At 43.4% G+C, this 12,927-nt stretch overlaps 2 protein-coding genes across 20 annotated transcripts in view; one reads left to right on the top strand and one right to left on the bottom strand.

Annotated features, from left to right (window-relative positions):
- The window catches only part of KMT2C (lysine methyltransferase 2C), a 188,839-nt gene extending 180,946 nt beyond the window's left edge, over nt 1-7,893 (top strand). For all 11 annotated transcript variants that reach the window (XM_083863956.1, XM_083863959.1, XM_083863965.1 and 8 more), the window contains 9 exons: nt 265-369; nt 2,261-3,380; nt 4,321-4,457; nt 4,622-4,764; nt 5,029-5,197; nt 6,064-6,180; nt 6,782-6,855; nt 7,239-7,347; nt 7,578-7,893. In XM_083863956.1, coding sequence (XP_083720082.1) covers nt 265-369; nt 2,261-3,380; nt 4,321-4,457; nt 4,622-4,764; nt 5,029-5,197; nt 6,064-6,180; nt 6,782-6,855; nt 7,239-7,347; nt 7,578-7,670 — 2,067 coding nt within the window. In that variant the 3' untranslated portion in view covers nt 7,671-7,893. The remainder of the gene's footprint in view (nt 1-264; nt 370-2,260; nt 3,381-4,320; nt 4,458-4,621; nt 4,765-5,028; nt 5,198-6,063; nt 6,181-6,781; nt 6,856-7,238; nt 7,348-7,577) is intronic.
- Nucleotides 7,894-11,746: 3,853 nt separating this feature from the next.
- Nucleotides 11,747-12,927, bottom strand: part of GALNT11 (polypeptide N-acetylgalactosaminyltransferase 11) — a 47,054-nt gene continuing 45,873 nt past the window's right edge. For all 9 annotated transcript variants that reach the window (XM_083864048.1, XM_083864047.1, XM_083864044.1 and 6 more), the window contains one exon: nt 11,747-12,537. In XM_083864048.1, the coding sequence (XP_083720174.1) occupies nt 12,406-12,537 (132 nt within the window). In that variant the 3' untranslated portion in view covers nt 11,747-12,405. The remainder of the gene's footprint in view (nt 12,538-12,927) is intronic.

The following is a 12,927-nucleotide window of genomic DNA, read 5'->3' as shown; positions in this document are numbered from 1 at the left end:
TGCATGGTGTAGAATGCTTTATTTTGATTGTTAAACTTCTGTGAAAGGCAGGAAATGGTGAAGAAACAAGGGTGTAGGTGGTGGTAACGTTAGATTACCTGTCAAATAATCAAGTATTTATATCACAGCATCCCTCATTATTTCACAAATGTTCTACAAATAAAAGAGTTTCCAGCCAGATTGGAAGACTTGTTTCATTACACTTAATTTGTGAAGAATGGTATTAAAATGCACTTCTTACACTCTTCTGTGTTTGATTCCCAGGATTCCCAAGAAGGCTCAGATAAAATGAAGGACATTGTATTCTGTAGCAACAACTGCTTTGTTCTTTATTCAGCAGCTGTGCAAGCAAAAAACTCAGAGAACAAAGTAAGTATCAAACACTGGCAGACCCAAGTGAGCTGAAATTATTGCAGCTATTTGTTGGAGAACAGAAGGGGCTGAGAGGGAAGCTTGCACTTCATTTGAGAGGTTTATAAATTAATTGCTCTATATTCAGACGTCGAGGTTCTGAACCAGCAGCATGAAGTAAAAATTGTATTTGCAGAACTTTGTGTCTGGCAGATGGGTGGCAGAAAAGCCACCACCTTTGGCTGCCCTCCCAGGCTTTGAAGATGCAGTCTTAGAAAATCAGTCATTCAAGTTCTCTGGGCATTGTAAACACCCTCAGACACATTTTACAAGGTATATCCTGCATTGGGATTTGACTTACACAGTTAAAATTACAGATGTGAAAATAATAATCAAGCAGCAAGTTTGTAAAAAGAGTTTAATTTGTTCAGTGTAACTGGGAAAATAGAATCCCGCTCCCTGACTTTATTTGGGCAAAGCTGCCATTTTAAAGCATTGATTACCAAAACACCAGTAAGGAAGCCTGTGAGGTGACAGTGCCCAGGAAAGGGAGGTTCTTATTACTGGAGAAATACATCTGAAGAAGTTCATTCAACTGAATTAGGCCAGGGAGTTTTCTCAGGTGGTCCTGAATACTCTGCTGTAGTTCTCTATCTGCAGACACCTGTGAGGGGTGTCCAGCACCTGAGAGAAATGGGGCATCACATCTTGCTGTGTCAAGAGTCCTTCAGTTTCAGAGGAAATTGAACTTAAATTTATGTAATTATTTAGTCATTAAAAGTAAAATAGTCTTCACTGAAGACTGAATGAACTTGCTGAGTTTCTCACAGTTAAAATCTGAGTACTTCTTCTAACTCGTCTTCTGCTGTTTCTAGATCAAATGTATCTTTTTTCCCCTAAACCCTTGGACCGAACAGGCTGTGTCCTTCACGCTTTACCTAATTAATGTGTTCTCAAAATTCTGTATAGACTGTATAATTTGAAGTCTTCCTTCAAGTGCACCCTACTTACTTTCTCAGGAGGAATTGAATGTAAAAAATACAACCCTGGAGGAGATAACTCTGTGTACATCCATATCCTTTTAGTGTCCCATGTAGCTCATTTTCAGTTGTGTATAAACAAAATAACATTCCTCTACAAGTGCATCAGCATGTACCTGATTAAGTTAATTAAATGTCATGTTCAGCCTCTTGATCCCTTAATTTACTCTTTCAAGATTAATCACACAAACCACGTTAAGCACTTCATAATCTAAGCTTCTTTTGTTGTTCTTGTTTTCTCTCTTAGGGCTTTTTTTTGTTTGGTTTGTTTTCTTGTTTGGTTTGGTTGGGGTTTTTTTTTCCCCCATAAATCTCTGCAAGTATAATTCTTGTTTACTGTGATTGAATAGTTTAAGTCCTCAAGCTGTATCTAATCCAGAGCCCTGCAGGAATTCCTTCTCACTTGTTTCCAGGAAAAAAAATATGTGGCATTAGTACTAAATTTTCCACTTCTACCAAATACCAGATTCTTACGCTTTAAGTTAGTTCTGTGACCCATATTTTAAGGTTGCTTTGTGTTCTAACAAAACTTTCTAAGAATCCCTAAGAACTAAAGGTGGCAGTCAGCTCTCCCAGGGCAATTGAGGAGGTTTGCATTCAGAACCTGGACAAAGGATTATTTGTGCTTTTTCTCATGTACTAAAGGAGGGACCATGTTCTAGGTAGGTTGGGAGAATTTCCTGCCGCAAATCCTGGCCCAAGCGGTGGTGACATTGGTCAGGATAATTTACATCTTTCTCTGTTGCTGCATTGTGATTTTAGGCATTTGGAAAAGCCTCTCCCATACTGAGCTGCCCATGGTTTTGGGTTGTATTTAATGATTCACAAGTTTGAATCTTTTTCCTAAAGAGTTTTCTGTTGATTATCAGGAATCAGTCCCAACCCTGCCACAGTCGCCGATGAAGGAGAGGCCGCCCAAAGCATTCCATCAGTACAGCAACAACATCTCCACTTTGGACGTCCACTGTCTGCCTCAGCTGCAGGAGAAGGTTTCTCCACCCTCATCACCCCCCATCATGTTCCCCCCTGCCTTTGAAGCAGCCAAGGTGGAGGCGAAACCGGATGAGCTGAAGGTAACGGTGAAACTCAAACCCAGGTTAAAAGCAATACACAGCAGTCTGGAGGACTGCCGGCCTCCCAGTAAGAAATGGAAAGGGATGAAATGGAAAAAGTGGAGCATTCAGATTGTGATTCCTAAAGGATCATTCAAACCTCCTTGTGAAGAAGAAATAGATGAATTTCTTAAAAAACTGGGCACAACCCTTAAACCAGACCCCGTGCCTAAAGACTACAGGAAATGTTGTTTCTGTCACGAGGAAGGTGACGGATTAACTGATGGACCAGCAAGGCTTCTCAACCTGGATTTAGACCTTTGGGTCCATTTGAACTGCGCTCTTTGGTCTACAGAAGTCTACGAGACACAAGCTGGTGCCTTAATAAACGTGGAACTAGCCCTGCGGAGAGGCCTGCAGATGAAATGCATGTTCTGTCACAAAATGGGTGCCACCAGCGGTTGCCACAGGTTAAGGTGCACCAATATTTATCACTTTACCTGTGCCATTAAAGCACAATGCATGTTCTTTAAGGACAAGACCATGCTCTGCCCCATGCACAAACCAAAGGGAACTCACGAGCAGGAGCTGAGTTATTTTGCGGTGTTCCGGCGGGTTTACGTGCAGCGCGACGAGGTGCGGCAGATCGCCAGCATCGTCCAGCGCGGCGAGCGTGACCACACCTTCCGTGTGGGGAGCCTCATCTTCCACGCCGTGGGCCAGCTGCTGCCACAGCAGATGCAGGCCTTCCACTCCTCCAAAGCCCTCTTCCCCGTGGGCTACGAGGCCAGCCGGCTCTACTGGAGCATGAGGTACGCCAACAGGCGCTGCCGCTACCTCTGCTCCATCGAGGAGAAGGACGGGCTCCCGCTCTTTGTCATCAAGGTGGTGGAGCAGGGCCACGAGGATCTGATTCTGACTGACACAACGCCTAAAGGTAAATTTTGGGAATTGAGATCATGAATTTGTGGCTTTGCTGTTCATTGTGGTACTGCTGATTCCTGTGGTACAGAAGCTGTTTGAAGCAACTGTTGCAGGCACTGTTCTAACATAATGTTTATAGTGAGCTTCCAGGGCCCGTTTTTAATACCTTGCTGTGAAGATTGTGATCACCTCTGAAGAAATTGTATAAGCTGCAGATCAGAAGAATTGTTCCAAGTCCACAGAGGAGACCCAAGTTTGAGTGTTGAAAATGAATTAAACCAGTAGGAAAGTCAGTGCAGGTTTCATTTCATGACAAGTGACTTTGTTAAAACACAGAGCCACTGCTCAGTTATCTTCAAATCAGCAGGGCTCAAGTTAGAGAGCTCTAAAAACAGCTGAGTGACCACATTGTTCTTGGGGTAGGTAATGTCTTTGTCAGGGTGTCCATAAACATAAGGGCAGGTTTTGGAAATTGGCTTGTGGATGTGCTGGAGGCCTGTAACCCTCTGGGTCTCAAGGCCTTGTTGCTGTGGGTGCTGATACCCTCACAGAATGGCCACTGACTAGAAACAGTCAGGGGAAATAGAATATATTGTGTATTTTCAGAAAATCGTACTTTTGCAGGATTTCTCAAGAGAAACCTGTCCATGTTCTTGTCAGAGGACTGAAAGTTCCCATGCTGAGAACACTGAAAACTTCATTTCTGAGAACTGAGGGTGCAGAATCAACAGTGTGTTTGTTTGGGATTTGTTAAATCCCAAAAAATAGCAACTCAACAAATCATCCTCTACTTCACCTTTTAGATCCTGGCCTGTTTGTATAGGAAATCAAAGACAAAAGCTTTCTCAGTGCTGGCTTCTGGTTCCTATATCCTCAGGCATTTGTTTTAAAACCAACTGCAATATTTTTTTTAATTTTTTGATCACTGTAATTCTCTCCCAATGGTTGTGTAGGTGTGTGGGATAAAATCCTGGAGCCCGTTGCTTCTGTTAGAAAAGAATCTGAAATGCTCCAGCTGTTCCCCGGCTATCTGAAGGGTGAAGACCTCTTTGGTTTGACAGTCTCTGCAGTGGCCAGGATTGCAGAATCGGTGAGTTCACCACCCCACTTCTTGCTGGATCATCCCACTTGCTGGATAGACACACGAGAAGGGGAACAGAAAGAAGTGTAGGGAAGTAAACATTTTGTTACACGTGGAATTAAACACATAATTATTTGTATTTTTTTTTTCTTTCTCTCTTTTTTTTTTTGCAGCTGCCAGGGGTTGAGGCCTGTGAGAATTACACTTTCCGCTATGGCCGAAACCCCTTAATGGAACTTCCTCTTGCCATCAACCCCACGGGCTGTGCCCGTGCCGAGCCTAAAATGAGTACCCATGTCAAGAGGTTTGTGTTAAGGTATTTTGTTTTAATTTCACATAGTACAGCCCAGGGTTTATAGGCTGCTTTAGGGTTATTTGTGCTTTCGTCTGCTGCTTACAAACCCTGTCGTCCTTGGCTGTGAATGTGCATGCCCCAGTCAGAGGAACTGCTTTGTGTCTCCGCTAGCTGGCTTTAAGTGTCTGTATGTCTAAGAGGATTTTTATTGGGTTTCCTGGCTGTTTTCAGAGAAATCTTCAGTTTTTCTTGTATTCTTTCCTGTTACATGCCCAATTCCTACAGGCCTCACACCTTGAATAGCACCAGCACATCGAAGTCCTTTCAGAGCACAGTCACGGGGGAGCTGAACGCGCCTTACAGCAAACAGTTCGTCCATTCCAAGTCCTCTCAGTACCGCAAGATGAAAACCGAGTGGAAATCCAACGTCTACCTGGCTCGCTCTCGCATCCAGGTCAGTTCCAACTTCAGGAAATGGGTATTAAAAAATTACATATGCTTTTATTACTACCTGTTTCACAGCTAAATTTTGTAGATGTCATACTTGTATATAAGTATTTATCCAAATCCAGATGAGAATTTGAAATTAAACCTACTGCAAAATTCTTTCCAGTCGCTTTCCAAAATTGGCAGTTTTTACGTGGCACATCAATTGCACAGATTTATCCTAAGTAAGATTTCTTTCTAATTATTGTAAATATCTTAAAAATCCATTTGTTATGGTCATCTAGAAAAAAGGAATTTTTTAAAGTTCTGGGATGGTTTGTTGTTTGGTTTTTTTAGCCTATTCCTCAAAACTGTAGTAAAACTTGATAAAAATAGAAATGCACAGTGGAAGTATGAGATAATCAGGCCAAGCTGATGAAGTGGTACAAGGCCAGCAGGAAGAGCTCAGTACTTGTTTGCCTTCATAAGAGTATAAAATCTATTGCTGTATGTGATGCTGCTGGTTTGCCCCAGAGTGTTTTGGAAAAGCTTTGTCACTAACCTGGCCATGTGTGGGCACAGTTGTTGTTTATTTCAGGCTGGACTTCACCACGCCTGGGTTCCTCTCAGGTGTCTCTGGTCTAACAGGACTCATTTTTATTTCTCAGTGAACTTACAACCTTTACACAGTCAGTGTCAGAGGGGTAAGAGCAGCTTTCTCACCGAGACAGCAGCCGAGTTTTCTGGGATCTGTGTGAGGCTGGATTCTGCATTGGGCTGTTACTGCATCCATTATTTATCAGGGCTGCTTCTCTCTTCCCTTTCCACTGCTGGTTTTGGGCACGGTGAGGAACAAGAGTGTAAAGTTATTAACTCTCAGTGCGTTTTCTGTAGGGCCTGGGCTTATATGCTGCTCGAGACATTGAAAAGCACACAATGGTCATTGAATATATCGGGACGATCATCCGCAATGAGGTAGCCAACAGGAAGGAGAAGCTCTACGAGTCTCAGGTAAGGGTGTGGTGTTTGTTCATTCTCTCTTTCCCCTTCCCCATTCAGACATTGCTAGAACAAAACAAATGCTGTTCTGCCTGATGAATTCACGTCCCCTGATTTGTTTTCTGCAGTGCCATAAATGCAAAAAAGCTAAAAATAAAACCAGAATAGTCTACAGTGGTTGTTTCCAGAGTATTTCAATGTTTAATAAACCTCACAGCAGCCTGGCCAGGTAGGGGGACACACCCTCTGTTCCAGGGGACACAGCTCTGGTAGATGTGTCAGGACCTCAGTTTTTAATGAGAACTTAAATTTAAAGCCACTTCCTTTGTGTACCCAGATGGCATTGTACCAGTTAGTGCCTGTCTGGGAAGCAGTCAGATATCCGGGATGAAAGGCAGTAAGAAGCTCTTAGGGAAAACTGGATTGTCCCGAGGTTTGTGTTTACAACCCGTGGGGACACAGGCAGTACATGGCAGTGCTTTCCCTGGGCAGCCAACGGGCAGTGCCTGATCTGGAATGCAGGAGGGCACTTGGAGCTGGCCCATGGTGTTGCCTCATCACTGGCATTGCAGTAACACCTCACCAGAGTCCTTGTGGCACTTGTGTCTTTCAGAACCGTGGCGTGTACATGTTCCGCATTGACAACGACCACGTCATTGACGCCACCCTGACGGGAGGCCCTGCAAGGTGGGTGGCCCTGGAGGGATCCCTGAGCTCCTCTTGGGGCATCCCCTGTGTTGTCCTGGAGCTGGTGGAGGCTCTGAGCTCATGGGGTTTATTCTCTGAGCTGGTACATTCAGTCTTCAGCCTGTCCCACTGTCTCTTCCATCAGCTTTGCTCATCTTTCAGTTACATTTCATGGCAGCTGTGAAGAAAGGAAAATATTTTTTTTTGACACTTGATTTTTTTTTTGACATTTTCTAGGTAAAGAAACAAGTACAGAGTAATGTAATTGTATGTGGAAAGGCAGTGAGCCCATGGAGCTAAGGCCATCCTGAGGTTTGGTTCAGCTTTGCCTCAAGGAATGGATTTTCCTAAAGGGTTTCATCTGTCCCACTCTTCTTTTGTAGGTACATCAACCATTCGTGTGCGCCCAACTGCGTGGCTGAGGTGGTCACTTTTGAGAGAGGACACAAAATTATCATCAGCTCCAGCAGAAGAATCCAGAAGGGGGAGGAGGTAGGGCAGGTTCTGGCTTTACACCCCTCTTGCCACGTGCATCCATTCTGTGATTCCTGGCCAGTGGCACAACTTGTTTGTGCTGGGAGGAGGTGACATTTCCCTTCCCCTTCCCTGTAAAACTCTGCCTGTCCCTTACAGTGCAGCCTCTGCTGTTTATCCTGTAGCTACAGGGAAAGCTGTGGCAAATCCCAGCACTTCCGTAACTTCTCTTGTCTCTCTCCTTCCAGCTTTGCTATGACTATAAGTTTGATTTTGAAGATGACCAGCACAAGATTCCATGTCACTGTGGAGCTGTAAACTGCCGAAAGTGGATGAACTAGAATGCATTCCTTGCTGTCTTTGAGGGTTGCTTGTCCCTAGGAAGAAGTGATTCACATTTTGATTTTGTCGACCGAAAATTGTTGCCTTTTTCAAGGGGAAAAAAAAAAAAAATATCACTTCTGGAAATACAGATTTCTACACAAGTATTTAAAAAGAGAAAAAAAGGAAAAAAAAAAAAAAAAAAAGAAAAAAAAAAAGGAAAAATAACCCACCAACCAACAAGCACCAGAAGCAAGCCGGCAAAATCTGAAGCTGACTTTCCAGACACGTGGAGGTGAAACTGAGTTAACAGAATGGTCCAGCACTTTTGTTTTTGAGCTCACTAAGGAGAAACTGTTTAACTTGGGCAAAGAACCGCTGGCTGACCTGCAGGAGGGCAGGTGGCCACTATGAATGTAAGACTGAAATCACCAGCGAAAGGGAGAAGTCCAAAGTGCTGGCCACAGCCTTATTTGATAAAGGGGCAGGCCCTCTAATTAAAGAAAAAATTTTAAATAAAAGTAGACACCACTGAACAAGGAATGTACTGAAACGACTTCCTTAGGGATAGAGCTAAGGGAAAAAATAACTTGCACTAAAATACATTTAAATACTTGATTCCATGAGTCAGTTTATTGTAGTTTTTGATTTCTGTAAAATAAGAGAACTTTTTGTATTTATTATTGAATAAGTGAATGAAGCTATTTTTAAAAAGAAAGTTAGAAGAAAGCCAAGCTGCTGCTGTTACCTGCAGAACTAACAAACTCTGTTACTTTGTATAAAAGTGTAAATATTTTGAGAAAAAAAAATACAGTATAAAAATAGTTATTGACCAAATGCTACCAGACTCTGCAGCAGTTCGGGTGCTTATTCTCAAACGTTGATAGGGATGTTACAATATGATCTCATGTACTCACAGACATGCGATTCCCAGTTCGGAATAACCAAAATCTCAATTTAAAGAGAGGGGGTTTTGTATGTTTAAAGCAGTCTCAACTGTGGTCTTATGAGAATTTTTTTAAGTAAACCTTAAGCCTGGTAAAGGCGTGTATATTACAACTCTGACTTTTGTAGATGTTTGGGTAATTTAGATTAATTTTATTTGTATTATATTGTTGCATCCCTATTTCTTAAGTCAGGTTTTTTTGTGCTTACAATTTGTGATAACTGTGAATAACTGCTAAAACCACCCAAAATAGAGGCTGGACATGGTTTTTATTCTTCAGCAAAAGTAGTCAAGGATTAGGTGACTGTTCAGCCTACATTAAATCATGTAAACAGCATAGAATGAGTTGGAGCTTCAGTCTGATGCGATAGCCTTCTTAAAAGGAAAACAAGGAAAAAAATTAGGTGTAATGTGCTTGCAGCTGCAGGACTCTGGCAATAGGGTTTTGGAAAATGTAATTTAAAGATGTGTTTGTATGGATTGTTTTTGTTTACATTTCTTTAAAAAAATAAACACTGTTTTGTGTTTGCTTGTAGAAATTTAATCAGCATTTTGAACCAGGTTAGCTTTTTATTTTGTACTTAAAATTCTGGTACTGACACTTCACAGGCTAAATATAAAAAAAAATGAAGTTTTTTTTTGTGTGCACAATTAAAGTGGACTGTAAACTGTTGGTATATTCAGTAATACAGTTCTGAACTTGTAATGTATATGGCATGATGTATTTTTATCTTACAGAATAAATCAATTGTATATATTTTTCTCTTGATAAATAGCTGTATTAAATTGTTTCTTGAATATTTTTCTTCTCTTGTACAATATTCCAACATCCTACCAGTATTTGTCCTACAGTTTTTTCTGTTCTGTATAATAGTATCTAATGTTGGCAAAAAAAATACAAAAACAACACAAAAAAAAGAATTTTTTGAAGTATACAGAGTGTTATGGGTTTTGGAATTTGTGGAAACAGATTTAGAAGATCAGCATTTACGAATAAAAATATTTTACATCTATAAAGTGCATTTCCTGTTATCATTTGAGGTGTCTGGTTTCTGCTTCTTCCAGGATGTCTCTGCTTCCACCATCGAGAAAGATTTTGTCTTTCTCCTTCTCCAGTGCCTCCTAAATTCACAGTGGGTGCCTTATCTCAGCCCATGAGTTTGAACACTTAACACCCTTCCCCAGTCCCCTCCACTCCAGGAGGGAGAGTGAGCAAAGGACTGAGTGGGGTTAAACCTCCAGGTTGCTGCTGTGACAGTGCTGGAGATCAGAGACATTCCCAGCAAGCTCCCAGCACAGGTCCAGACTGAAACAAGGCTCCAAGATCTATCACAGAGCAGTGGGAAGCAGCCAGGCGAGAGCTGTTCCCTAGTGTTATTTACATGGTGCACTTTGGCTGCTGCAGGATCTGCTCATCTGGCGGCCACCACCCACTCCAGGAGCCAGTGAGGAGATACTTGACACAGGGGCTTAAAAATCAGCCCCAGGCAGTTTCTTCACAAATAAAGTCTCAGTGTGACAGCAGCAACCTCGGGGCTATGATAGTGCCTACCTTGGCACTGAGGCTTTTCCTTCTGTGTTTCCTATTCACCAAAGCCTCCTAGGGCAGCTGGGAGAAGTCACTCAAATACAGGGCAAAACTGAATTCCTGCTTAAAGCAGGCAGCCCCACTGAGAACAGGCCCCTGGCCCAGGGCTGGGTTTTCCCAGCAGAGATTTCTCACCCTCACTCAGGTGATAGCCTGGCTGTGTGGCTGCACCAGATCTGCCTGTGGCCAGGAACTCCCTGCAGGAACAACTGACACCATCCACAACTCCATCACCTCCATCTGTTCCTGGAAACCGGCACCGCTCCCGCTGACAGCAGCCTCTGACTCTTCCCTACTGGGAGCAAAAGGTCAAAAATTCTCTGTGGCAACCGAGTCAGTAAATAAAACAAGCTACTGCTCTCCTTGATTGAGGATTTGTTTAGGTTTTCTGGGTTTTTTTACTGTTTCTTTAAAAATAACATAAAGGCCATAGAAGAAAAGGCCAAGCAAGGCTTCTGCACAATGTGGCTGCCACAAGCAGTGTCACACAAAAGCCCTGCACACAGCTGGGAGCAGCTGTGCCAGCACCTGCTGCAGTCAGGGTGAACCAGGCAGGCATAAATGAAGCTGGAGCCCATCCTTTCACCCCAGCAAAGACTGGAATTTCAACACAGCAACCACCCAGGCTGCCATTGCTGCCAGTGAAAGGGTTCACCTGAGATAACACCATGTTCCAGCCCTACCCTGCAAGGCCTGCCTGACTGCAGGAGTCTCCTGGGAACTGAGGGCAAGACTCCAGGTGCTCCTGAGCAAGGCACAGCACAGGCTCAGCTGACCAAGAGGGCTGGGGTTCGTTTTAGAGGCTTTTCTAACTTAATTACTCCCATTGTAATGCTTTATCTGGAAGAACTTCAGACAATTGGTTCTGCTTTTTAAACCCTGGTACCTGGCTCTCCCTGCCAGGGGCTCACTCCCTCCAGGACCAGTGGTGGAGGCAAAGCAGTTGCCCTGTGACCAGGCCACTCTTACCTGCTCCTTTGCATCCTTTTCTCCTCCAGGTCCTGGCCATGGCAGGCAGCTGAAGGACCAAACAGTCTGGCACAAGCCAATCTCCTTCCTCTCTGCAGAAAGATGTGGGTCTGTAATTACTGCAGCTTTATCACTATTTGCTTCACACTGCCCAAAAGGTCAAGAAGTGGATGCTGGAGTATTTGTGCAGTTGGAGAATGTTTCTGATGCCCAAGTGGAAGGGCAGGGCTGTCCTGGCATTCCCGAGATCTGAACTGAGCGTTCCCAGGGAAGGCGGTTGCTGTGGAGTGGGAAACAAGGCCAGCAATGGTGCTAAGAAAAAAATACACAGGGTAAGAGCAGCTTTTCTCTTCTGCAGGAGCTTCCACACACTGAAGAAGCTGAGGCAGGAAGTCAAAGAAATAGTAAAATAAATGAAAACAGAGAAGTGGAGGGAAAAAAAATCCAGAAATCATCTGTCAAGCCTTCCAAGATAATGAGGAACAGAGAAAGGGAGTGAAAACAAGGGAAGACTCAAATTGTCTGAACATTATTTTGCATCAGTGTCTAAGTTGGTGCTTTCTAATCCAACAACTACAAACAGTAAAGCCATACAAATTAATAAAAAAATGATACTTTATTTTAAATGCAGCTACTGTCATGAGTCATCAAAATAGACTTTGCAATAGTTACTTTGTTTTAAATATGAGGTGACGAATGACAGCAAAGAACTTAAACTACATGAAATGTCCTAAAATTAAAAGAACTAAATTTAAATATTACAGATGACAATTATCAGAAGATGAAAGGGAATAAAAACGTTTTCCAGAAAAAGTAAAATAATTTTGGCCAGTAAACCCATACTAGAAATGTAAATTATTGAGATACTGCACATGAAATAGTCAAGGAGGACTCCTTTCTGTCATTGTCATTTAGAAGATCCACAAAGCTGAAATCTCACCATTTAAATTACATTGCTCTAATGATTTCTCTTACTTAAAACCAGTCCAATACTTCAGGATCATCCAAGGAAACAATGATAAATTTCACTTCTTCCTGCAGTGGGGCTGCTGCTCTCAGTGTGTGGCCAGTGACCACCTGGACCTCCCCACACTCAGCTCCTCAGGGCAGGGCATCTCCAGCAGGTCCTTCCATGGTTGTGCTAGATGTAGCAGCCAAGGGCTCTGCACAAAACCCTCCAGAATGACTTCAGATTGTGGCTGAAGGGGAGGCAGGGCTCAGCTGAACTCTCCTCAGCCACCTCCTCACCGTCTCAGCTCTCAAAGTGCCACTGCTGAGGAAGGGACCCGTCGCAGATGGCCACGGTCACGTAGCCCTTGTGGCTCAGGGGATCCACCACCTTCAGGCACTGCCCCACCGAGACCTGGTACAGGCGGTTGTTCTTCTAGAGCAGACAGAAAGACAGATGGGATTTATTTACTACCACTTCTGTTCTCCATGGTCGAACTGGAGCTGAAAGCGATGCCCAAGGGGAGGGGATGCTCCTTCCTGACAGATGGGCCTTTCAGCAGCCTCCCTGACACTCCAGACCCACAGCAGCAGTGGAGTACAGCACACCCCATAACCACATCCAGCCTTTGAAACAAAGGCTCTCACGTCCTCACAGGCCCCCAGTTGGGATTTTGTTTATACCATTTTTTTAATGAGGTGGAGGGATGATCAAACCCAGGGCATAGAATCCTAGAATGGTTTCGGTTGGGAGGGACTTTAAAGATCATTTAGGTCAAACTCTCTTGCCATGGGCAGGTAGACCTTCCACTAGACCTGGTTGCTC

Source organism: Zosterops lateralis (genome assembly GCF_965231275.1).
Source record: "Zosterops lateralis genome assembly, chromosome: 1".
Taxonomy (NCBI): domain Eukaryota; kingdom Metazoa; phylum Chordata; class Aves; order Passeriformes; family Zosteropidae; genus Zosterops; species Zosterops lateralis.
The sequence above is the reverse complement of the archived record's forward strand: the minus strand, read 5'-3'. Positions and strand labels throughout refer to the sequence as shown.